Here is a 26,167-nt window from a genome sequence, read left to right as displayed (position 1 = left end):
CTCCTTTTCTTTCAGCTGAACCTTATATGGCACTATCTGAAGGTCCTTCACCATCCTGGTTGCCTTTCCCTGGATGTTTTCCAGCTTATCAGTGTTCTTCCTAAAATACAGCCACCCAGAGCTAAACACAGGACTCCAGCTGTATGCTGGCCAGCACTTTTACCCCATCATGCCGGGTACTGTGCCTTCCTTAGTACCACAAGGAGCCCCATCGCTACTTTGGCTGTGGTCAGGTGGTACCAGTTAGGTTGTTATACATAAAATTCTTTCGCCTGGGAAGCTCTAAGTTGGTCTGAACTAGGTCTGAACTAGGCTAGGGCAAGTTCTCATGTATTTGGCTTTGGGATGCAGTCAGAAGCTGTTCAGATGCCACCCTCAAGATCTGATTCTTCCCATCACTCCGATGTCCTCAAACTGGACAATGGGGAGAATGGAGATTATGGTTAGAGCATAGGTTAGACCAGAGCTTCTTAAACTGTGGGTTTGGCAACAGTAAAAGGTATCTGAATGCACAATGACCAAAAATTAGTTAAAAATCAAACATGTACTGAATCCAAGGTGTTTCTGGCCCGTGTTTGCATCATGCAATTTCACTGCCACCTTGGTTCTGAACACAGAGCATGCCCACTTTGCACTTCGAATGCCCTCAGACCATGCAATGGCAATGAATGCTGTTAAAACTCAAAAGGGATCTCAAGTGGAAGAAGTTTAAGAAGCTCTGGGTTAGCAAAGGTAGTGGAGATTCAGCTGCATCCCTTGCCTAACAGGATTCCTGCCTCAATGGCCCCATTTTCTCCTAAAGGTGAAGACTTCCCCTTCCCCTGTCCCAGATTCTTTTTAGGAGTAATTTGAATTTCCCTTCATGCCCTGTCAGTTGGTTTTCTCTACCAAAACAAAGGTCACGATTTCTTTGTTTTCCCTGTTCTTCCTGAGGGCATTTACTTAAGTTGACAAGGACGTTTCTGGTTTTGCTGAAACTTTGGTGAAAATGGTGTGTGGTACATATTGCTCATTTCATCCCCAAAAGTACACGCAGAGCTGTGGATCCGAGCCATGTTGGGTTTCTTCCCTCTCATTTGTCTCAATCTCCTCCCCCGTCCCTCTTCCCCCCGTGATCAGCCACCTTTTTGAAACTCAGAAGTTAGACATAAAACACTCTGGGCCTTTTCCATCTGTTAAAACCACTTTTTGTTTCAGTAGCTGATGGGACCAGCACATACAAACAGCACCGTAGGACTCCCTCTTCCTCCAGCACACTCACCTACTCCCAGAGGGACGAAGAGGACGGCATGGTATGTCTACTGTCTCAGGTTGTCTTTCCAGGAAACTCGTTATTGCAGTCAGATAGTAAGCCCAAGAGGCATGACCAGAGTTTGCAGTGGGGGCTGGCAGGGCCTATCCTGACTTCTCAAAATATGTGAAGGGTTCTTTCCTACAAGAATGCCGTTTCAAGAAAGGTGGGAAGTTGAGGCCATGTATGGATGAGGCAACCCGGTTGGCGCATGTGTACATCTGAGCTCAGAACTCAGTAAGGTAAACTCATTTGTGGCTCTTTTTTGTTTTGTTTTGCTATTCAGTTCTGTGTCCTGAACCAGACAGAAGCCTGTAGAGCCTTTCACTCTTCTCTGTGGACTGGGCTCTGGGACACATGGACAGTGGGCGGGGTGGGGTGCCAAATCAGGGAGGCCTTTTGCCTTAGCCAGTGCCAGAGGATTTGAAGGAAGAACTTCTGATGTCTTTGAAAGTTCTTAGCCTTGAGGAAGGTGGTGATTGGCAGAGGAGCAGGACACTGGCTGGTCAGTGCTCCAGCCTTGGCACTCTTGGGTGGTCAAGTTCAAGGGCAAGAGTTTGAGATACAGAGGCCTAGGCTCAACTCCTGCCATCGTCACTTGGTACCTGTGTGACTGTGGGGAGATCATTCATGTTCCCTGAGCCTGGGTTTCCTCATCGGTAGATTAGGGGCTGCACTAGATGGCTTCTGAGATCCTTTCCGGCTCCGCATCTATGGTCTACTGTGTATTCTCAGCACCTCGAGGCCCAGGCAGATGAAACAGTGAAGGGTTGATACGTCTAGGCACAATATATCTAGGAAGCTTTTGTAAAGCCCTTAGGGGTATTATTTTTATTTTTTTATTTTTTGCTTTTTTCTAGGCAACTGGGGTTAAGTGACTTGCCCAGGGTCACACAGCTAGTATGTGTTGTGTGTTGTGTGTCCGAGATCAGATATGAACTCAGGTCCTTCTGACTTCAAGGCTGGAGCTCTATCCTCTGCACCAGCTAGCTGCCCTCTTATGGGTACTTTTGATAACTTCTCATCAGTCAGTCTTGAGTTACGTTTTGGTTTTGCTTTTAATTTTCCATTCCTGTTTCTGTTTTTCATTCTCTTCACGTGAGTACAAAATTATCAGACTGAGGGCTTTCGTCACCTCTAAGTGCTCTGAACTATCTGGGAGGGTTCCAGATGCTGAAGCTGAGCAAGATGTGGGGTTCTCAGCTCCTGTTTTTAAGCACAGTGGTGTTAGAACAAATGCCTCGAACAGCCAAATGATCAAAGATTTAAAGAGATGGAAGAGGGAGAGAGAGAGGAATGTTGATGCAACACAACAAAATTGGAAAATCTGGCACATGCCATGTTCCATTCCTCCCCTCCCCAGCCCCCCAGAGGCTCGTTGAGGGGTGGAGGGTGCTTTGGATTTTGCCCTTTATGTCCAGTACCTGTCATTGATGCCTTGCACAGAATAGTGCTTAAATATTTGTTAATTTTGTTTTTTTAAAAAGGAAGAAAAAACACAAAAACAGGGTAAGGGGACAACCCAAAAGCCTGATGATAGGTGTCCCCAGTATCTAGGGAGTGTACCCGAGGGGAGCTGCCCTTACTGGGACTGAAAGGCCAGTGAGACTACCCTTCTGTCCTTGGGGCAAGGGCCTCAGCTAGATACTCTCCAGAAGGCGAAGTTTCCCTTTTAGACTTACCAGGCTCTTTCTTTCTGAATCCTCAGTTATTGTTTGGGGATATTTGTAGCTGTTGCTGTTTTTGTTTTGTTTTGTTTCTGTTTTTGCCTTGATCTTGTTTTGTATCCTCAGCACTTAGCACTTACAGCTTGTTGACTGACTGACTGACGATTGTGCTGGCACCTTTTCGCCTCAAACAGAAATGTTTTCTATTTTGCTTTTTTTTTCCTAGGCAGTGGAGTTAAGTGACTTGCCCAGGGTCACAGAGCTAGTAAGTGTCAAGTGTCTGAGGCTGGATTTGAACTCAGGTCCTCCTAACTCCAGGGCCGGTGCTCTATCCATTGCGCCACCTAGCTGCCCCTCTTTTGCATCTTTTCAAGGCTACCTAAGCTGTGTCATTAGTTTAGCTCATTCGCCAAGGGCCCCCCAGCAGCAGCTTGGCGTTTGTCTTCCTGACTCCCCAGGCATGCGATAGGAGCCTTCATTCCACTGCCTCCTCCACATGGCCCCCCTGGCTTCACGAGCTCTGCTCTGCTGCCAGCCTTCTTCACTCAGGAAGCTCCAGGCACCCAATTTGTAAACACCTGCTCCATGCTAAGCACCTGAGATATATCGGCAGAAGTGAAGCCGTCCCTGCCCTCAAGGCGCTTCCATTCCATGGGCAGACAACTCTATTAATAAGTATATACAGGCAGGAGCGTAATCCTAGGAGTCTCTTTGGACCTGTGTTTCCCCGCCACACTCTCCCCACCCCAGTTTCCCATGGCTCAGGCGTACAAGCAGTAGTGACAGAGCTGTGGGCCAGCTGGCTTGGCCCTTCTCCCCATTTTTTGGAAGTTGTACTTGGCCTCTTGCTGTGGTTTGGATCTGTTCTCTGTGTCTCTCCTGGTTTTCCATTGCCCGTTAGGATGTTTTGACTCATTTCCTTAAACTTTCCACTCTCATTCCTCTTATAGTGTTTCCATGCAAAGATAATAAAGGAAAAGCTATTTGAAGCATTTCTGAGTGGTGGGAGGGCATTGGCGGGATCTGGAAGTCCTGTTGAGCACACAGGCTGCCCTCCATGTGAGGACCAGGCTGGGAGCACCCTTAAAGCTGGCTCTGCTCTGGTCATGTACTGCTGGAGTGGCGGAGGGCTCACATTTCAGCCCAGACCCAGTTCCCTCTCCTGCCCTCTCACTGGTTATTTTGATTTTTTTTAATGATTAGAGTGCAGGGTAGCAAGGAGCTCAGCAAGGCTGAGCAGTGTTCACTGATGCTGACCCAGGGTGAGGATAGATTCGACTAGATGGAGAGGCAGAGGTAATTGTGAGTTCGGCTTCTCTCCTTTCTGGGCTCTGAGCTCCTGCTAGGGGACTGCCCCTCTTCCAGTAAGGGAGAAAGGGACGTGGCTGAGCCAAGCTTGTATTCTAAGGCCTAAGACCTGTGATGACCAGGCCCCCAAACAGTCATTTCTGGTCTTAGGGGGAAAGCTGATGGAATTGGAATACGTGTACCTCTCTGTCAGGAAAAATAACCACAACACTCACCCAAGGGGAGGATGTGTTTATGGTTAGCCTGAGAAAGGTGAGCCACAATTTCCATCTCCTCCATGGATAAATGAAAAAAGATGGGTTTGTACTACAGCTGGAGGGATTTCAGTTAAGCACAGGAAAGTTTGGGGTTTTAATGTAAAGACTATATCAGATTGTGTGCCATCTTTGGGGAGGGGGCAGGGGAGGAAGGGGAAGAAAAATTTTCAGCTCAAAAGCATATGGAAGTGATTGTTGATAAATCAAAATAAATTAATAAAATTTAAAAAAAAAGAAAGTTTGGGGTTTTAATTTAGTATTTTGGTTTCTTGTTTGTTTTTTTTCTTATACCCTCAGCCTGAAAAATTAGAGCATGTGAACATAGGAGGTCCAGGCATCTCTGTTTCTGGAGGTGTTGATGATGTAGGCTCCTCTGAGTCAGGGATGGGTTAGCTCCAGTCAGGTCTGGAGAGGGGATGGCCACTAGAGGTCCCTTCAGCCTTGGAAGGAATCCTGTCTTTTATGGGATCCTTAGAAACTCCTTGACCTTAACAATCCAAAGCAGCCTCAAGAGCTTTCCAGAAAAAGCAGAGAAGTGTTTGTGGCCTGAGCAGGCCCCCTCCCTTTCCCCACTGGAGGCGTGCATGCATGGACCCTTCTCAGGCTACAAGGAAGGTATCACTTTGCTTTCCAGAAAGAACAACTTTGTGTTTGTAGATCTAGTCCTTTGCTGTTTCAGCTATTCTGCTCCTTCCCTAAATGCCTGCCCACTAGGTCAAATTGTCTGATTTTCATGGCCTGGCCTGACCTTCTGGAGGATATAGAGAGCTCAGGTTCAGGTTTGCAGTAAAACCCTTTCCAGTGAGCTCTGAGGACCATGCTAGCACCTCCCTCCCCACCTAATCGATGGCTAGATGCTAGTGAACAGTGAGGGCCCAATTGCCTCATGCCGTGCCCTGCCCCCCCAGCCCCAAAGACTGGTGGGAGCAGGATTCTGTATTGGCCTTTGCGCTGCCCCACTAAATACAGGAAGCAGGAAACGGCCTAAGAGTGTGTCCTCGTTGAATTGAATAGGAGGAAGTCACTCCATTGACACAAAGAAAGTTGGCAGATGTTAGATAGAGAGTAAAACAACACGTTCTTGGGCTGAAGTTTCTGGGCCAGTCAGCCCCGGGAAACTGCAGGGAAGGCCCCCGGTGCTTTCTCTTTCTTCGGGGAATGGTTCTGTTTCAAGGGACTCTGCTTGTTCAGTGCTTCCACAAGTAGGCCCTAGTGGGATGGGTGGAACAGAGCCTGGTGCGTTGACATGAGTGTGTGACTGGTGCTTGAGAGACTTTGTCCAACTTCATCCTCGTATCCCCTGCTTTATGGGGATCACCAGAGGCTGGAATGCAGCAGGGCTCAGGAGCCACATCTGAGCTAAGCCCAGGCTTACTGTTGCCTGACTCCAGAGCCTTGGAGGATACGGCGGTGTCTGCCGAGCTGCCCGGTGAGCCAGAGCACTGAATCTGATGGGCAGTGGCCTTAGGAGTCACAGGTGACATTTCCTGAGGTAGGGCCTGAAGCTAAACTCCTGTCTTTCTGTCTCTTTTCTATTTGCAGCCCCCGATCAACACACCTCGTCGCTCTGATTCGGCCATATCTGTCCGCTCCTTGCATTCTGAATCCAGCATGTCCTTACGGTCCACGTTCTCCCTGCATGAAGAGGAAGAAGAGCCAGTATGTATCTGGGTGCTGTGAGGGCTCAGGAGAAGTGCACGCAGCAGTGTGGAGACCCAGGGGTTTGAGCATTCTTCTAGTTGGCCATAGAATTTAGAGCTGGGAGAGGCCTTGGAGCTCATTTAGCTCAGCCTCTCCATTTTACAGATGAGGAGAGTGAAACCTAGAGAAGTGACTTGCTCAAGGTCACACCAGTATCAGTAGCAAAACTAAGATCAGAAGCCAGGTTCGCTGACTCCACATTTCTTATCCTTTCTGCCTTAGCACACTGGGCCCCTTAAGGATGGCCCCTGATCAGTGTATGAAGCAGGGACCTCAGCCCCAAGGCATTTTCTCTGAAAGGCACTTAACTGAGAATGAATGCTGCCCTGTCTGCATGCTAGTAAGAATGTGTTGCTGCACCTTCCCTTCACAGCTTGGTGAAATATTGCACCGAGCTTTGAAGAAATATCCCAGGCAACCTCAGGCATGAATTAATATTAAACAAGGAAATCAATAGCATTGTTCTCTCTGCATTCCCGTCTCTGTGGCAGACGGCACTGCACAGACCTGCATGCACCCTGGTTGTCTTCATGATTTTCCTGAGCTTTGGTGTTTTTCCATCTTAGTCTGTTTCATAGTGCCCTGGTTGGACTCAGGCAGTCTGTGATTTGGGATAGCTTGGCTTACGTCCCTGAATTCACAAGGTTCCCAGAATTCAAGGTGGTAGGGGCAGCTAGGTGGCTCAGTGGATACAGCACCGGCCCTGGAATCAGGAGGACCTGAGTTCAAATCTGGCCTCAGACACTTGACACTTACTAGCTGCGTGACCCTGGGCAAATCACTTAACCCCATTGCCTAGCCAAAAAAAAAAAAAAGAATTCAAGGTGGTTTCAGACTCGGTCTGGCCCCTACTTCCCTATAGGTAGCAGAGTCCTGTCCCTGAGCCTGCTTGAGGCAGGTGCCCTTTCTACTGCTTGGAGCCTGTATCAAACAGCCACAGATTTAGAGCCAGAAGGCCCTCTTCACTCGTCTGTGCCTCTGCAGACACATTTGCAAGACCTAGGACTTCTTTTTGCAGCATCTAGGCTGACATTTTCTCATGTGGAGAAAGAGGGCTGGCAGAACCACCCAAGAGCTGTGACTGTTCTGATGACCCTGGCGCTGGTCTCTTTGCTGAGAAGTGAAGGGAGCCGGGGCCTAAGCCGTTTCTCCAGGGTCCTTAATTCAGCAAATTTTAGTTTAATTCAACATGTTTTTTAACTTTTTTTTGTTCTTAATTTTTATTGTCATCTTTTGTTTTCACATCACCTTAATTTCCAGATATGTCGCTCTGTTCTTCTCTCCCCAGTAAGCCATCCCTTGTAACAAAAAGGAAAACAATGCCATTAAAGCGTTCAGCAAAAATAAGCCAGATACCAACCAAGACCAACAGTAGATGCGATATATTCTGTGTCACCTCTGCAAAGAAGGAACAGAGGTGCACTTTCCCATCTCTTCTCCAGGACCAGGCTCGCTCACTATAATCACGCAGCATTTGGTTTTGGCATTTTGGTCTTCATTGTTGTCCTTGCATGTATGGTTTTCCTTGTTCTGTTGACTTCATTCTGCAAGCCTTCCCATGCTTCTCTCAATTTTCCGTATTCTTCATTTCCAACAGCATGACAGTATTCCGTTACAGTCGTGTATGACGGTTAGCTTAGCTAGTCCCCATTTGGCAGGCATCTACTTTCTAGCAGACGTTTATTAAGACTCCCATGGCACTTTACCAAGCTTTGGGATACACAGGTAGAAACCACCCAGACCCTTGCTTTCAAAGGCCTTATGGGCCACTCAAAGAGGAAGCCAATATATAATAAGTGACTCATGGGAGAGTGCACTTCTGTTCAGAGGAAAAAGCCAAACAAAATCTGAAGGTCCCTTGGAGCTGGAAGAGGAAAGAGGCCTGGAAGGGTTGGGGGAGAGAAAAGGAAGGTTTCATGAAGGGCTAGCCCTTCAACTTAGAGGAGATGGGGGAAGGAAGGAGCTGTGGCTGAGTTCAGGACAATGTTCACCATCTAGCTAGAAACTGCCTTTGAGTGATGCATATTCCTTGAGGAAGTTGTGTGGGCAGAGGGCCCACCATCTTGGGGAAAGGCAGCTGACTCCCTCCCCAGAGCAAGATGTTCTTCCCTGGCCTGGTGGACAGCACATTGTGGGTGCTTTGGGGGTCTTTCCAGAGGGAGGGAGATGGCCACACCATGACTCTGCAGCTGGGTCATGGTTATTACTGGCCTGGCAGTGGTGAAGAGGCTGCCTGTGCTGAGATTTGGAAGCTCCTTGAGGGCAGGAATTGTTTCCTTTTTATGTATGCATCCGCATTGCTGAGTGCTGTGCCTAACACATAGTGAACACTTAATAAGTGTCTACTGGATCGGATCTGAATACCAAGGCTGCATTTGGCACAAGGCATCAGTGGTCCTTCCCTAAACACCTGCCCACTCAGTCAGATCCCTTGTCCTTCCCTCCTATGGCCTCTGAGGGAGATGGGCAGTCCGAAAGGATTCCAGTAGCCCTTTCTAAATGGATTTAGCCAGTTAGGCCTGGCTTGGGGTGCATGTACTAAGCAGCCCACCATGGCCCACTAACTTCAAAACCTGTCAGCACAAGTGGAGTGTCTCCCCTAGTCAGCAAGTATCCTTGTTTTTCCCTAGCCCAGGCCTCCACAGCTTTGGTGCCCAGCAGGCTGGTCCCTTTGGGGCCCTCCTTGAGCCCCTCATTCTCGGTCGTCCTCAGGGAGGCAGGGAGGCAGGCTTGCCTTCTCAGCAGACCTTTGCATTGCCCCTCTGCATCCCTGCCTGGGGGCGGCTGGCCCGACCTGGATGCTGAGGACAGCCTTTGGAGGAGGTTTGCTTCACCCTGGGGCAGCAGCGGCTTTTTGGCTTTCCTTCCAGTGCCCTCAGGCCCCCTCTTTCCTCTTGGTTCCAGGAGCCTCTGGTGTTTGCAGAACAGCCGTCAGTGAAGCTGTGCTGTCAGCTGTGCTGCAGTGTGTTCAAGGACCCAGTGATCACGACCTGTGGGGTAAGGAGGCTTCCCCCTCTGCCCCAGAGTGCCAGGGCTGTGGCTCCATCTTCTGCTCTCTCTCTCTGCTCGGGGTTTGCAGCCCCCAGATCCTCAGTGGGAGAGGCAGTGTGGTGTAGTGGATGTGGGTTCAAATCCCAGTTGTGTGCCTCTGGGCAAGTCACAGAACTGAGATTTGCGAGCGAATTTGGAAAGCCTGCCGCCTGCAAAGGACTGCCTTAGTTAGCTGGATTGAGGGCTCCGGAGCCTGCCTGCCTTGGGCTGGGGGGAGGGCGGGGGGGGCAGGGTGGAGGAAGGGGGAAGCAGGGAGAATTGGGCACAGTCATTGGATTTGGAGCTAGGAGTGACCTTTGAAGTTGCTTTGGCCCATCTTCTGTATTTCCAGCTGAGGGATTGAGGCCTAGGGAAGGGACGTGACCTGCTTAGGGTTGCACAGCAGGTTAGTGGTCAGAGCCAGGATGAAATCTCAGGTCTCCTGATAGCTTCTATGTCTGAAATGAAGCATCACTGTAATAATGATATGCAGCCTTCCAGGCCTCAGACCAGAATCACCATCCAACGATGACCCCATAGGGAGGGCTTCTGGGGACAGGTTCACCTCTGTTGTTACTTAGCTTCCCCCGCAACAGATTCTGGGTTTTTTACAAGTCACCTGTAAATGTTCTCTGGTAGTCACCTTGTCCTAGTAGGAAAGGCAAAAAGAAAACTCTTCTTCCGCAAGGGAGCCAGGCGAGGCCACTGAGCTGAGAGGGATAGTGATCAGACAGGCCATGGCCTTCAGACCGCCCGAGGGCCTCTTGTTGCACATCCTTAGTGATGCAGGGGCCAAGTGGGCAGAGGCAGATCCCTGTGGCCCTTGAGGAGTAGCCATGGGCTTAGGGCTGGAGATCTCAGAGATACCTCCCTAATCCAGCTCCTGTAGTTTACAGAAAAGGAAACTGAGACCAAAAGAAGTAATTTGCCCAGAGCCACAGAGATAGCCAGTAGTGGCCCCCCTGGGATGCCAGCTCAGGTTTTCTAACTGCAAATGCAGTGTGCTTTTCCCACCTTGGGGGTTTGGGCTCTGGTTCCCAGAGCATGCGTCTGTGCAGGAGCCAGGTGAGTTACCATGTCTCCTGGCCTGGGCTTCTCCAGGGAGCGGGCCGCTGGCACAGGGCTGGGGGGTGGGGGCCGGGCCCAGACAGACTCATCCACAGACAGCTTTTGATAACTCTCTGAGTGAGAGTCCTGTTGTGAGCCCACTCTCTCATTGTCTCCACAGCACACATTCTGTAGAAGATGTGCCTTAAAGTCTGGTAGGTACTCGATCTTCTGCAAGCCTGCCTTGTATCTCTGCCAGTTTGTTAACTTTCCTCTGTACAGAAACGCAGCCAACTTCACAGCCTGGAGAAGGGCTTTTTAAGGGCATCCCAGGGTGCCACCTCTCTACGCCGCCTGGCATTATTGATGGATGCCGCTGCTCCAGCCTAATTGTCACCATTAGCAGCGAAGTGCTTTTGGGATTTGCTGTGATTAAAATTCCAAAGAGCAAATCGGACGGAGATGCCTGAGAGCTTCCGAATGGTGGTAGGGGACGGAGAGGAAGGGAGATGCCAGGGGCTCAAGAACAGTCTAGAACATGCTCTACAACCTCTCCAGCCCTTCTGTTCACCTTTAAGAGGGAAAGTAGGGCAGGGCAGGAGACATCACACATCTTGCCATGTCCTTGGGGATGCCTGTGCCCTCTTTCAGACAGTCACTCCAGAGGACACGGCTAAAATAGCTAGATGTTTCAATAAGAGAATAAAAAATGGCCAAGTACTTCCATTAGCCCTAAGCTCTAATTCCATTTGGTTGAAGGTGACTAGAACTGTGAGCCTGAACCCTCACCTAAAATTCCCCTGTAGCTGGTATTCTGTGTTAGGAGTGACCAGTTATGATTTGGGTCAGGTGGAGGAGCGTCAGCCCACCCCAGGGTCAGGGAGTGCTCAGTAACTTTGACCTAGATGCCAAATATCCTGCCAGCTCCATCTCCTTGGTTATCGCCTGCCTGACAGTCCCAGGTCCCATCCTTGAGGTCTGCCCATCATCTCTCCCTCCTGTCGCTCACACCTTCTGTCCTCAGAGATAGTGTCTCTTCGAAACTTGGCCTGACAGTTGGCCAGTTTCTGAGTCTCTGCCCCATGCCCCTCCCCTTACCTGAGTTTGAATGAGGCTTAAGGCAGGCTTTTGGAAAATTAGACATCTTGGGGTGGGGGTTCTAGGTTCCTAATTCTTTTGTCTTATGACATCATTCCCTTGGACTCCCAGATCAGAAAACCTGTCCTCCAGGGCAGGCCCGGCCCCTCGGAAAGGGCAAAGGAAAACATTTCCTCTCAGAGTCTTTGTGTCTCCCCCAGCTAGGGCTGACAGGGGCTGCTAGACCTAGTCTTTTCCAGGAGCACCCTGACACAGCTCCATGCTGGCACACTAGTTGATAGAGGCCACTTTTGCTGGGCCTCAGTTTCCCTGTTTATAACCTGGGGATAATAATAATAGCAGCTAGCATTTATATAACACTTTAAAGTTTAGAAAGCACTTACGTATATGTTATCTCCTTTGATCATCGTAATAACCCTGTAAGGTAGGTGCTATTATTATCCCCATTTTACAGAGAAGGAAACTGAGGCTGGAAGCAATTAAATGATTTGCTTGTGATCATATAGCTAGTAAGTATCTGGGGCAAGATCTGAACTCAGGTCTTCCTGAATCTAAGTCCAGCACTCTATTTATTATAGTACCGGCCTGTTCACCTATATTCTCCTTCAGATAAGGATGTGGGGTGATTTGATATAGAAAATAGTTCCCTAGAGACTGAAAGTTCTCAAATGAGCCCCCTCTGCAGTCACTACCCACCCTGCTTTTCTGATGCACATCAACAGGCTGGACTGTGAGCAGGTGGGGCGGGAAGGGAGTGGGCAAGCAGAGGCTCCCCAGGGAAGCAAGGCCTGGCCCCAGCAGGGAGACTGTTCCCCCCACAAGGCTTTTCCCATGCTCCACTGATTAGCTTCTCTACCAGCTCCTTGGGAGGGAGGAGCCTTGTCCAACCAGGGAGGCTTGGGTCTTCGCTTCCTGGGCGCTTCGAAGCCCTCCCAGGGATAGGGGCAGAACAACCATAAGGACAAGCACAGAACACATTAATGCTGTTGTCTCTGGTTCCCATCTGTGGAGCCCTTTCCTCACTTGCCTCATCCCTCACCTCCTTCAGAGAAGTGCCCAGTGGACAACGCCAAGCTGACCGTGGTGGTGAACAACATCGCCGTGGCCGAGCAGATTGGCGAGCTCTTCATTCACTGCAAGCATGGCTGCCGCACCGTGGGCAGTGGAAAGCCCGCCACCTTCGAGGTAGACCCTCGTGGCTGCCCCTTCACCATCAAACTCAGCTCCAGGAAGTAAGTGAACGTTCCTGGGAGCAGCTCTTCCCTGTGAGTGTGTGCTAAGACCGATGCCAGCCCCAGCCTCTTTGGGGACTGCTCCCTCGTGGGCCTAGCCCAGGGTTGGGGAACCTGCCAAATGAATTCAGTCAGAGGGCCACACCTGAGGACCCAGAGGGCCACATGTGGCCTTGAAGCTGCAGGTTCCCCACCTGGGGCCTACCTAGCCCCTTCAAGAGCTTCACAGCCAGCATACCCCGACTTGTTACTACACTTGCACCTCTCTCTAGTTCTGGCTGGTAGCCCAATTTCAGGAGGGACTTCTAATTTGTGTTTTGGGGCTGAGGCCTAGGGAGGTGAGGCTTTCCTCAGGTGAAGTCCCTGGGCTCAAATTCTTACCATGTCCTCGAGCAGAGACCATGAAGGCAGCTGTGACTACCGGCCTGTGAGATGCCCCAACAACCCCAGCTGCCCCCCTCTGCTGAAAATGAACCTGGAGGCACATCTCAAAGAATGTGAACACATCAAGTGTCCTCACTCCAAATACGGGTGAGTGGCCTCAGCCAGGCCGCAGGCAGGGCTGAGCCCTGACGGTAGGGCTGCAGCCGGCCTGCCTTGCGGGCAGGGGGACCACCCTGACTGGGCCATGGCAAAGTGATGGGGGCCTCAGCTGGCAGTTCCGGCTGGGTCTCTGGCTTATGAAAATGACTGTGAAAGGATACTAAAACCCATTCTGTGGCAAAGGCAAAGAAAAGAAGTCTGTCCCTTGAGGGAGGTCTAGATTCGTAGGTCCTAAGAATAGTCATAGTAATAAATTAGAGCTGGCATTTTCATACTAATTTAATACTTACAAAGCACTTTACCTAGGCTGTCTCATTTGATCCTTACAACAACTCCTTGGGTAGTTATTATCCCCATTTTACAGATGAGGAGACTTGGGCCAAGAGTTCGGTGACTTGCCCAGGCCCACGTGGCTAGTAAGTGGCTTTGAACTCAGGTTTTCCTGACTCCGAGTCTGGCACTCTATCCACTATGATAACTAGCTAGGGAGGTTTGCCCCCAGCCACGATGGGGAGTGCATCCTGGCTGAATGCTTTCCAAGCTCTGAAGGGGAGCATTTGAAGCCTAAACAGGGCAGGAGCCGAAGCACTAGCAGCATCTAGATGGCCAGCACAGACCTCCTCCATGCCCCCAGGGAAGGAAGCTAAGGTGGGGATGCTGTGAGGTAGTGGAAGAGGCGAGGTTACCCTTGGGAGTATTAGCTCCAACTACCAACTGGAGTCCTTGGTAGGGTGGGCAGGACTGTCTGCATCCTGCTAATATTTATCCATAGACTACATTGGGTCTGGAACCAGCTGCGCCTTCTTCTTTCCCCAGCTGTACGTTCATAGGAAATCAGGACACCTATGAAACTCACCTGGAGACCTGTAAGTTCGAAGGCCTGAAGGAGTTCTTGCAACAGACAGATGACCGTTTCCATGAAATGCATGTGGCCCTGGCACAGAAAGACCAAGAAATCGCCTTTCTCCGGTCAATGCTAGGGAAACTGTCGGAGAAGATTGACCAGCTGGAGAAGAACCTGGAGCTCAAATTCGGTATGGGAATGCAGACCCCTTCCCTTTGCCTCACCGGGCCCCGCAGAGGAAAGGAGAGTCTAGCAGTATGGGATCCTGGCCAGAATCGGGCTTCATCTGCCACAGAAGCCAGTGCCCAGTGGAGCATTTCCTGAGAACCCCTCCGGGGTAAGCACAGAGGCTTTGGGGAGCAGTGGAGGCCTCTTGTCTTCTCAGCCTCAGAGCCAAGCATAGAGTTAGAGAGAGAAATCATATGCTCCAATTTCTGAGCATCCTTGGTGGTGAAATAGAATTAGTGAATCACCTCAGTAATACCCACACCCAAGGTCTCTCTGACTCAAGCAATGCCCACTGACCCAAGTGATGGCTGAGGAGTGCCCCCCATCCTCGTGATGCCAAAGCTGTCCACCCTCCCTGGAATATGGGTGCCTTCTTCCTCTTGCCTTAAGTAGTGCCTACCTTTGCTCTAACCCTGGCCGTGCCTTCCGACTCCTTCCTTCTAGATGTGTTGGACGAGAACCAGAGCAAACTGAGTGAAGACCTCATGGAGTTCCGACGGGATGCATCCATGTTGAATGTAAGCCTTTGGTCTTTGGGGCCACTCTGTTGTCTGTAGCTCCTAGAAGCCTGGGCATAAATTCCAAGGGGGCTCAAACTTGGGGCAGGGCTTGAGCTTTACCTCTTTGGGGGCTGAGTGATAAACTGGGAGCTCCAGCAATAGGGCAGGGGATGGGCCTCAGTACCCTGCCCCCCCCAACACACACACACACACACACACACACACAAAATGGGTACACTTAGCTCCAAGTAGTATGGGATTCTTCCCCCATCCCCATGCAATAGGACTTTTTATAGGGCATTGGTCAGCTAGTCTCCCCTTCGTGAAATTACTTGATATTAGTCATAAGGCCAGCCTTTGTCTGAAGCTGACCCCCTAGGCCTGGCACCATGCCAGTGAGGGGAAAGGAGCAGGAATCATGACTTGCCCTGCCCATGTTTTTCAGGATGAGCTGTCTCATATCAATGCCCGCTTAAATATGGGAATCCTAGGATGTAAGTATTCCATTCACCCTCCCTCTGTCTTTTCTCCAAAAGGGTTCAGAGCTTTCTGACATTCCCAAGGGTCCTTGTTTGTTGAGGTTTGGGGTGGGGGTTAGGGGGAGCAGGGCAGAGCTCAGTGCCAACATGAACCTGGACCCTGGGGAGGAGCCAGCCACTGGCCCTCGGCCTCACAGCTCCTGTTTGTTTCTCAGCCTATGACCCTCAGCAGATCTTCAAGTGCAAAGGGACCTTTGTGGGCCACCAGGGCCCTGTGTGGTGTCTCTGTGTCTACTCCATGGGAGACCTGCTTTTCAGCGGTTCGTCAGACAAAACCATTAAGGTAGGGTGGGTCCCCTGGGAGTGTGAGCATGTGTCCCCAGGGCACAAATTTCAGGCCTGGCTATGGTGTCGTATTGTCTTGAGGTCTCCTGCCACTCTGGGTTTTAACAGCTCTGGGCATTCTGGCAGCTGGACTCCCCATTGTTCCCTGTGCCCCAGGGGTGATGGGGAACAGAGTATCATTATTTCCTCCTCTGGCCTCCAAATGCTGCCTTTTCCGGAGTCTGTTTGACTGAACCTGTTGCCCTGACGGTATCTCACACACAAGTTTATCAGCCTCTGGCAGCCTTGAAGGTGACCTATCGGGGGTCAGGGAGCTTTGGGAACAAGGCTTGCCTGAGCCATCAGGGAAAGGGTTTTGTTTTGCACACCCTCCTTAAACAATGGCCATGCTGATCTCAGGCTAGTGTTGTCCCCCACTGATTTGGGAGACTATGAGCATATCCTATACAGTATTTAGGAGGAAGAAGAGAACACCGGAGGTCCCAGGTACCACTAACCCATTGGGAACTGTCAGGTGGCATAGACCACTGGATGAAGCAGGAGACAGCAGCTGCTGATCACCCACAGCCTGTTGTTTTTGAAACAGATAAGGAAATAGAAGCCTCTTTGGGCCATTCTACTCTAGCCAGAGCCTCCGGTGCCAGCATCTGCTGCCTTATGGGGCAGCCCTTGTGGCTGGGCCTAGACTTGGATGTCTGAAGTGAGGGGGAAGTGGCTGGGGTCTCCTGGCTCGTTCCTCTGAGCCTTCAGACCCAAGAGCCTCAGACCTGCCTCGTGAGAGCCTTTCTGCTCCCTGAAGGTAGCCAGAGGAGCCTCAGGCAGGACTCAAGCACGTTATATTCTCCACACTCCCTGCCCCTACCTTCTCAGTGCTTGTGCCCGTGCCCCTTTCTAAAAGCCTTCAAACTCTGCTCCACCTGTGGAGAGGCAGAGGCATCTGTATTTCTAGTGAGTGCCAGCACAGGGACAGGGTCTGTGCTTAGAAAAGTCCGGAAGGGGCTTTTCCAGGAGCCATTTGATCCTGAAGTTAGAAGGGACCTCAGAAATCAACTGGTTCAGCTTCTTCATTTTGTAGATAGGGAAACTGGGACACAGAGAGATCCTGGGACTTGGCCAAGGTCTAGGCTATAAGTTGCCCAGCTAGAATTTGAACCCAGGGTCCCTGACTCTTGGTATAGCTAGGTGGGACAGTGGATAGAGTACCAGGCCTGGAGTCAGGAAGATTCATTTTCTTGAATTCAAATCTGGCTTCAGATACTTATTAGCTGTGTGATCCTGCGTAGGTCACTTAACCTTATTTGCCTCAGTTTCCTCATCTGTAAAATGAGTTGGAGAAGGAAATGGCAAACCACTCCAGTGTCTGCCAAGAGAAGCCCAGATGGGGTCATGGAGAATCAAACACAATTGAAACAACTCAACCATGACGACAACAGCCACCCCTGACTCTTCTGCTCGGTCAGCTTTTCCACACCATGATGCCTCATGTCTCCAGAGGGCCGTCGCTTTCTCTGTTGAGGGGAGGACCCTGGGGCCTCATTGCTTATGATCAAGAGCAAGAGGAAACAGCTGCAGATGGACAGGACCTTCTTTGATTCCTGCTTCCTCTCAGACTTTCCAGCCTGGTGTCAGGGCAGCTGTCCAGGCCAGGTCTGCAGTCTGAGCCCTGTCTTTCCTGTTAGGTATGGGACACCTGTACCACCTACAAATGCCAGAAGACCCTGGAAGGCCATGATGGCATTGTGCTCGCACTCTGTATCCAGGGGTGAGTATGGCAGAGGGGGCCACCCTCACCAAAGCTTTACACTAGTGATGGCACGCACACACATGTCTCTGTGTATGTGTGACGGGGGCAAGGGACCAGCACTCAGAGGGTGCAGAGAGTGCAGGCGTAAGCCTTTGGTAGCTCCACCAAGGAAGCTCCTGGCTCAGTGAAGCCACTGGAACAGGGAGCGGCCTTTGAGCAGGTGGAAGCGGGGTGGGGAGTGAGGGGCCTGTGATGCGTTTTGTTTAGGGGCTCAGTAAGCCACTCATGGCCAGATGCTGCCAAGATAGCAGCTTTGCTGTGCGTAGACTGCAGATTTATTCAGTGCTAATGTGCACAGTAATTACTTCGCAGCTCATATTTGCACAACGCTTTCCAGACATTCATCAGTACACAGCACCGGGGACAGGGACGGGGATGATGGGCAGGGGCACTCCCGTTGTTCAGATGAGAAAACCAAACCCACGGCTTGGAGAAGTTGTTTTGGGTCCTGTGTGTAGATGGGCTGAGGAAGAGCATGAGGGTCCTGGTGTCTGATTCTGACCATGGCCTTTGAGGCCACAGATGGGAGCAGCAGTTGAGAACTGTGTGCCAGCTGGAGGTCTCTCCCATGACACTGCAGCTGTTCCCTTTAATTCTCCAGGTGCAAGCTCTACAGTGGATCTGCGGATTGTACCATCATTGTGAGTGGCAAAGGAGAGGGATGGGGAAGGGGCTGGGTATCCTGCTCACAGAAATGGCAGCGGCATCCCAGGTTCCCAGACCACTAGGCTCCAGGGCAGATGTGGGAGGGACACTTAGATCCACAAAGAGTTAAGAACCCTTGCCACAGCCTGAGCTGCAGGGACCTTCAAGGGGAAGGTCTGCGTCCCTGCCTCAGTGAGTATTCCTCAAGGCCTACTCGCCTGAGGGGGCTCTCTAAGTAAGGCATCAGGTCTCCTTTCCCTGCCTTTGTCTTATTAACCTAAGGATCCAGGGCCCACTCCACTCCCTGAAAGAGAAAGCAGTGGTACTTCTCCCACCACGTGCTTCCTTCTCACTTTTTCTAACATTGCCTGCAGCTTCAGCCAGGACCCAGCATCATAAGCCCCTGCTCATTTCAGATCATGGAAAACCATTTCACTCTGGACAGAACAGGGCCTCACTGATGAACTGGGAACACGTTTAAAAACCTGTACTCGGCCTCCATCCCTAGCATCCCTAGCCACAGAAGCCCAGGGTCGAGGACACGAAGGGACCAGGTGTCCTGGAGCTGAGCTCTTGCCCTTGGGAACCCTACATTGGAGATGAGTTTTTTCTGGGCCCCAGCTCTCAGACTCACTGAGGCTGAAGGGACTAGGGCCTGGCTGAGCCTAATTCCCCACATGTTTGCCACCCAGGGAAAACAGGAAGCTGGAAGCCTAGCCCTGAGACACCCCTAAAGAGCACCGAATCACAGTTAGCTCCTGTCTCTTCCCTCTCTAGGTCTGGGACATTCAGAACCTGCAGAAGGTCAACACCATCCGAGCTCATGACAATCCTGTTTGCACTTTGGTTTCCTCACATAACATGCTCTTCAGTGGTTCCCTCAAAGCCATCAAGGTACAGAGAGAGTTGGAGATGAGTGTCGCTCAGGGCCCTGCCAACCACGAACCATTTGTCCCAGACATACCGCCCCTACACACACACACACACACACACACACACAAGGGTGGGGGTTGTGCTTGGTTTTAGCTGTATATAATTTAAGGGGTTTGGGAAAAGAGTATTGTGAACTAGTGATGCCTGGTGAATATTTCTCTAGGAAAAGGTGTGTGAAGCTGACCATAACTCAGAAGAAGTGGGTAGAGAGATACAAATGTGGCATCTGGAAAGTGGTGTGAGGTGTGTGTTTGTATGTGTGTGTGTGTGTGTGTGTGTGCACGCGCGCGGGGCTGAGGTGCCACTGAAGTTGGTGGGAGGAGTTAGGGGAGGTGGTCGATTTAATCAGAGAGAGGAGTCTGGATATTGGGAAAAGGATATGCAGAGGTTTTGGCAACTGACCACAAATGGAGGGCCTGGTTAAAATGCTAGGTAGATAATAGCGCAGTTAGTCCAGGAAATTGTGCCAGCCTCCATGGTTCAATTAGAGTTGTCTTCATTCAAGGTCCCCTTGTGCTGTAGCTCAGCAATTCTGTGCTCGGTATACTCGTTTTATTTTATTGCATTTCCCTTAAGTGCTAGTAAAGTCCTTTGGAAAAAAAGCATCTTCTGTCTGAAGTGAGCTAAAGGGGGAAACAAAAACTGATAGTGCTGGAGAGCTGTATAAGCTCCAATTGCCCAGCATTCCTTATGGTGCTTCTTGACAGCAGGGCACTCACATATAATACATACAAATATACACGTGTAGATGTACTACTTGAGTATAGAAGAACAGTCAACTAACAAGGCTTTAAGTGCCTACTGTGGGGCAGCTAAATGGCGCAGTGAATAGAGCGCCAGGGCTAGAGTTCAAATCTGGCCTCAGACGCTAGCAGCGTGACCTTGAGCAAGTCACTCAACCCCATTTGCCTCAGTTTCCTCATGTGTATAATGAGCTGGAGAAGGAAATGGCAAACTATTCCAGTATCCCAAATGGAGTCACAAAGATTCACTCATGACTGAAAACAACTGAACAACAACAGTACACCAGGCAGTTGTGCTAAGCACTAGAGATAAAAAGAGGGAAGTGAAAGAATCTGCCCCCGAGAAGCTTATCTTTCTTTCTTTCTTTCTTTCTTTGATTGATTGTATATATATAAATATAGGCTGAATGAATACCGGATAGTTTTGAAAGGGAGAACACTAGCAGCTGGGGGAGAGAGCATTCCAGAGGGGGCCAGCCAGTGAAAAGCCAGATAGAGGGACGGCATATAACACGTAAGAAGAGTGGAAAGATCAAAAGGGACCAAGTTGTCAAGAGCTGTCACTGCCAAGCAGAGATGCTTGTATCTGATCTGAGGGGTGATAAGGGGTTGTAAGGGTGACGCCATCAGACCTGCTCGTGATGGCGATGTGGAGGATGCATTAGGGAGATAATAGATCAGGTGAAAGATGACATGGGCCTGAACCAGGGAGCTGGTTATGGAAATAAAGAGGAAGAGATACCCACAAGAGATGCTGGGCAATACATGTGAGAGAAATAACAAGATTTGGCAGTAGATCGGCTCTGGGAGGTGAGTTCGAGATAGAGCATACAGTTCAGAATATCCAGCAGGGCAAGTTTGTAACAGAGGTGGTGTTTTTCTTGCTTTTTCAATGTGGGGGTGGGGCGAGACAGGTAGCTGTCAAGGAAAGAAGGCAGATCTTCATTTGGGAAAAAAAAATTTAATTATTTGATTTTTTTAAATGTCCAAAAGGCAGTTGGTGACACAGTATTGGAGCTCAAGAGAGAAACTGAGGCTGAACAAATAGATGTAGGATTCATGTACACTGAACCCATGGAAGCTTATGAATTCATCAAGGGAGAGAGTGTAGAGAGAAGAGAAGGCCCAGGACAGAGCCTTGGGAGTATATCCACAATTAGAGGATGTGATAAGGACGATGATTCAGCAAAAGAAACCAAGAAAAAATGGTCAGGCATGGAGAAGGAGAACCAGGAGAAATGAGCCCTGGAAAAGAGCCTCTCCAGGAAGAGAAGGTGGACAGCAGTGTCAGGAAGGCTGGGCGTGGACAAGAGGCCATTAGGTGTGGCAAGGTCATGCTCACTGGTCACTTTGGAGAGGACATGTTCAGTTGGGTGATGAGATTGGGGGCTGGACAGCAAAGGGCTTAGAAGAGAATGAGAAAAAAGTGGAAGCAGCAAATAGAGATATGTTTTTTCCAAAAATTTAGACTGAGAGGCAGCGAGGTGGTGCAGTGGATAGAGCACTGGCCCTGGAGTCAGGAGGGCCTGAGTTCAAATCCAGCCTCAGACACGTAACACTCACTAGCTGTGTGACTCTGGGCAAGTCACTTAACCCCAATTGCCTCACCAAAAAAAACAAAACAAACAAAAAACAAAGTTAGACTGAAAAAGAAAAGATACATAGGATGCTAGTCAGCGGGGAAGGTGGCAACAGGGAAGAAATCAGGAGATGGGAGAGATGGAATATTAGAGGGAGCAATGATAGTGGAGGAATTCTGCCGGGGAAGACAGGCAAGACCGGGATCAGGGGCACATTTAGAGGAGCTGGCCTTTCGGGTGAAGACCTGCCTCTTCCTCAAGGACTGGACTAAAGGAAAGAGTCGGGGAGGATGTCCAAAGACTGAAATGAGTCAGGGAGAAAAGAGCTGTCAGCACAGGGTCTCAGTTAAGTATGAGATGAAGTCTTCAGGTGAGCAGGCGGGAGGAGGAGGTCTGAGGGAAGAGAGATAGAACAGCCCTCGTGGGGAGGGAGCTAGAGAGTCGGCAAAGGTGGCTCCTGGTGGACGTTTGCCTGCCTTGAGCCTACTGGAGCTTTCAAGCAGGCTCCTCTGGGCCCCTGGTCACCAGCTGCTGTGTCCACTTGCAGGTCTGGGACATTGTGGGCACAGAGCTGAAGCTCAAGAAGGAGCTCACAGGCCTCAATCACTGGGTACGGGCCCTGGTGGCCTCTCAGAACTACCTGTACAGTGGCTCCTACCAGACAATCAAGGTACTGGGACCGAGGGCCAGAGACCAGGAGCTGCCTAAAGCCAGGGACCTGGCCTGGCCTAACTAACCTTCCCCCCTGCCCCCGCCTCCCCCAACCCTGAGAGACGCTCCGGAGGCAACCCATTTGTGATACTGTGGGGAGGGAGCTGTGCCTGTCTCCGTGGCAATGCTCAGCTACCACCTCCTCTGCCAAACCACAGCTTTCAGCCTCCAGCAGAGGGGAGGCCAGGAGCAGGCTGAGGAGTGGGTGTCTGTCTCATCCCTGGGAGCTGCCTCCTGTGGGGCACTGGGCAGGACGTAGTTCTATAGGGAAAACCCCAGCAGCAAAAGATGGCACAGCAAGAGTCATGTTGGGTATTTGGAGGCAGAAATCAAAGGGCTGGATGTGCCCAAGATTATCTGTCTCTGTATCTTAGGACTATCCCCATCTGAGGGAATGAGAGGCTCCAGCAAGGAGACTGAAGCCTAGCCCCAAGGGCACCCCTGGAAACCCCAGTAGGAGAGCTACGCAGCAGCGGCTGCTGCCCTAATCACACCCCTAGCAACTTCCAGCCCTGGGCTACACCAGAAATGGAGAGGAAGAGGCAGAGCCTGAACAGATTTCGGCAGCCTCCTTCCCTTACAGCCGGCCAGCCGTTCTCTCTGGGCATCCACCATGCCCTGTATGTGTAGAGAGGTGGGCCTAGAAATCCCTCCCCGAAGAGCAGGACAGGGCTTTTTTCCAGACAGGTTCAGTGTCTGGTAAGTGGCTAAGGAAGGAGGGAGCTGGGAAAGAACCATACCTCCACACCCTGAAATGGAGGCCTGACCTCTTTCACTCGGCCACAGATCTGGGACATCCGAAACCTCGAGTGTATCCACGTGCTACAGACGTCGGGGGGCAGTGTCTACTCCATCGCGGTGACAAATCACCACATTGTCTGCGGGACCTATGAGAACCTCATCCATGTAAGGGAGAGGGAGCCCCCAGCCATTGCTTGTCTGCCTGGCCCTCCCACTCAGCTGCCTTGCTTTCTCAGGCACGGGGCTGATTCTGGGGCTTCTCTGACCTTGGGGTCAGCCTGGGGAGTGACCAGGCAGAAAGTACTGTTTCTGCTCACTCTACCTCTTTGCCTGCACCTCCCTCTGTGTGTTTGCCTGTCATTACTTGTGGTCACCTATCTATCTCATTTGTCTCTGTCTGCCTGTCTGGCAAACACTGTCAACTTGTTGGGTTGTCTGGCAGGCCCCTTTGGGATGCTCCTTGCCCTGCCCCAAACCATCCTCATGCCTCCTTTTCTTCCCCAGGTTTGGGATATTGAATCGAAGGAGCAGGTGCGGACATTAACAGGTCATGTGGGGACAGTATATGCCCTGGCAGTCATCTCAACCCCGGACCAGACCAAAGTTTTCAGCGCCTCCTATGACCGGTCACTCAGGGTACATGTCTTGGGCTTGGTAGCTGGAAGCCTCGTAAGAGTGCCTCCAATGGGAGGGGGCGTGGCCCCTGGCACTAGGCTTGGTCCTGTGTTTGGTAAGGGCTCAGGGCCCATTGCTGTCCCTCCCCCTCCTTCCTCAGGTCTGGAGCATGGATAACATGATCTGCACACAGACTCTCCTTCGACACCAGGGCAGTGTCACTGCACTGGCTGTCTCCCGGGGTCGACTTTTCTCTGGAGCTGTAGACAGCACTGTCAAGGTGAGTGGCTAAGAACACATCCTTGTTCATCCCTAAAAGGTCCTGACCCTTTGCGTTGGTCTGCCAAGAGCAGAGATGGGTTGCCCATCTGGTTAAGAAGAGTCATGCCCCAGGGGACCTCTCCAGCTCCAGTCTGACACAGGGTCCTCTTTCTCTTTTCCTCAGAGAAAGACCTAGAACAGGGTGAGGATGATGCAGTCTCTCCTCAGGGCCATAGGAAGCCAGGGCAGAACATCTCATGTCTTCTCATTTTTGACTGGGATATTCCCAGCCTCTCCCGCTGTGAAGTCTCAGTCATACTTGGTGGGTAGGCTTCCTAAGTAATAGGCAGGCTGTATCATTCACCAAAGATGTGTGAAATGGGGGCCAGGGCTTAGAGCTGGTTTGGATCATTCTGAAGCCTTTTCTTTCACAGGTTTGGACGTGTTAATGGGAGAATCCAGGCCAGTCCTCCCCCTGGGAACCACCAGATCCTTGCCCTGTGTTGTGCCATCCCATGGCCAGAGCCTTGGAGGGAATCCCCAGGAATGGTTGCCACACAAGTCAGCCAAGCAGCTGCTCCTGAACTTTTGCCCCAAAGCTGCTGCCCCAGGTACAGGGCACCCTCCTGGGCAGTGCAGGTACCTCAGCCCTCCTGCTCTGCCCACCCCACCCTAGCCACAGGATGGAACATTAAGTGGACCTGTGAAGGACTCCTCCACAAACATACACACGTGCACATGTTCATGATAGACCCAGCACTCCAGCCAGCTCCTCGGAGCCTGTCTGAGTAGTCTGGTGGGTGCCCCAGCCCAGAGGCCCAATCACTCCCTTCCCTTTGTAGACGGTAATAGATGCTCTTCCGGCACTTGGGGCCTGCTGGTTGGGCCACACGCACAGACACTCCTTTCCTCCTGCCCATTGTCACTCATTGTGCTGCCAAGATGCTCTCAAGCTCCTATCAGATGGTGGACTGCTGGGGATGTTTACCCAGGGTCACCGGTACGACACTCAAGACCCACACCACTCCTCCATTCACATTCCCCATCAGACAAGGGGCCGGCCTTGGGTACATTTTTACTCGCATTTTTTACGGTTTTTAGACTGTATATAGATTTGAATATTTCCTCATTGACAATAAAATCTAAATGGAGCGTGGAGGTGAGTCTGAGTTCCTAGGGCCTGGGCGTGGCTCGGGAGGGGGGGTGCCTCTCGACTCTGAGGACATAACAGTCACACAGGTGTGGGGAGGAGAGATCTGTACGCATGTGTTATACTCACACAGGTACTTGTGTACCTACGCTTGAACATAAAATACGATCGTCATAAGTCTTTTTTAGGACCTGTGAAAGGTTGAGGGTGGGGGGTGAGGAGACATGAATCCAGAGGTTCCCAGAGAACACCAGGCTCCAAGTCCGTTAGAAGCAGGGTACAAGATGCTATCTGCTGGCTCCAGAGCCCTGACCTGTGTTCTCTCCAGCCCTTTGGAGGTCCACCACCTCAGAAGAGAATGAGACATCCCCTCACTCCCCCAGCTTGGTTGGGAAAAGAAACCCCCTGTAGCTCCTCCAGTGACCTGTGCCATATTTGATCCTCCTACCTCACTTAAGGCTATGTGGAAACCCATGATGACCTCTTGATGACCTCTCCCACAAAAGAGAAGTAGAGTGTACCTCAGTATCTCAAAAATGAGTCATCATTCTGGTAGCAGCATCACTTCCACATTTATGCTGTTTCTGATAACCAGATAACTATAACCTCTGTGGGTCCCAGCTCCCCACCTTCCCCAAAAAACTGACCAGCACTTCCATTTTCTGACATTTATTGAGAGCCGATGGCAGGAAGCGCAGACGGCTGCATAAACCACTCACCATCCCACAGGGCTGGGCACACAGATCCTAGAAAGTCCAGTCTGTCCAGGGCCCAGATCCCTCAGACACACACTGACCAGATGCACAGATGGACGGCCCGAGTGCCGTGAACCTCATCCGCCATGGCAATGACAGGGCCGTGATGTCCTCTTGGGTGTGTCGGGGGGATGTTGGTCTGGGCGCTTTGGATGTTTGCCGCCCAGCCTTGGACTTGAAGGAGCAAACCACGAGCCCCGCGGGAAGGGGGCAATCACCAGTCACCGGGGGGATGGCAGCACACATATACACACACACACACACACACACACACACACACACACACACACACACACACACACACACAGAGCATGGGGAGCACCAAGGGAGATGGACAGCTGGAACAATGTAGTACTATACAGAATCTGGACCAAACGACCAGCACAGAGCACACTGTGTCCGTCCACCTGTCTCCCCAGCCCAGAGGCCTTCAGGGCTCACACACACGTAGTCGTCTTCACAACAGCTAGTTTCAGGCTTTTAAAAAATTTGTTTAAGAAATGTCAAAAGTTGTGCCCAACACATCTGGATCAGCAAACGCAACAATGGAGACCAGTCAGTACTTTTTGAGAGTGAGGGAAAAGGGGTCTCAGGAAGAATGGAGGGGAAAGGAGGAGAAAAAGAATGACCACACAACACTTTTCAGACCACGAGCAAAG

General features: G+C 50.9%; 1 protein-coding gene across 16 annotated transcripts in view; it reads left to right on the top strand.

Annotated features, from left to right (window-relative positions):
* Positions 1-24,759, top strand: part of TRAF7 (TNF receptor associated factor 7) — a 57,513-nt gene extending 32,754 nt beyond the window's left edge. For 6 of the 16 annotated variants that reach the window (XM_021006539.2, XM_021006542.2, XM_021006536.2 and 3 more), the window contains 18 exons: positions 1,198-1,292; positions 6,066-6,182; positions 9,129-9,221; positions 10,483-10,516; positions 12,448-12,631; positions 13,028-13,162; positions 13,991-14,208; positions 14,691-14,764; positions 15,192-15,240; positions 15,441-15,568; positions 17,250-17,332; positions 17,976-18,015; positions 18,797-18,913; positions 21,823-21,945; positions 22,773-22,892; positions 23,232-23,363; positions 23,503-23,622; positions 24,038-24,759. In XM_021006539.2, the coding sequence (XP_020862198.1) occupies positions 1,198-1,292; positions 6,066-6,182; positions 9,129-9,221; positions 10,483-10,516; positions 12,448-12,631; positions 13,028-13,162; positions 13,991-14,208; positions 14,691-14,764; positions 15,192-15,240; positions 15,441-15,568; positions 17,250-17,332; positions 17,976-18,015; positions 18,797-18,913; positions 21,823-21,945; positions 22,773-22,892; positions 23,232-23,363; positions 23,503-23,622; positions 24,038-24,052 (1,877 nt within the window). In that variant the 3' untranslated portion in view covers positions 24,053-24,759. The other 10 variants (XM_021006540.2, XM_021006543.2, XM_021006546.2 and 7 more) reach the window with 6 other exon arrangements.
* The last annotated feature ends 1,408 nt before the right edge of the window (positions 24,760-26,167 follow it).

The sequence above is a fragment of the Phascolarctos cinereus genome, unplaced genomic scaffold (genome assembly GCF_003287225.1).
Source record: "Phascolarctos cinereus isolate Bilbo 61053 unplaced genomic scaffold, phaCin_HiC Scaffold_4;HRSCAF=312, whole genome shotgun sequence".
NCBI lineage: Eukaryota > Metazoa > Chordata > Mammalia > Diprotodontia > Phascolarctidae > Phascolarctos > Phascolarctos cinereus.
This window is presented reverse-complemented; position numbering and strand designations above follow the sequence as displayed.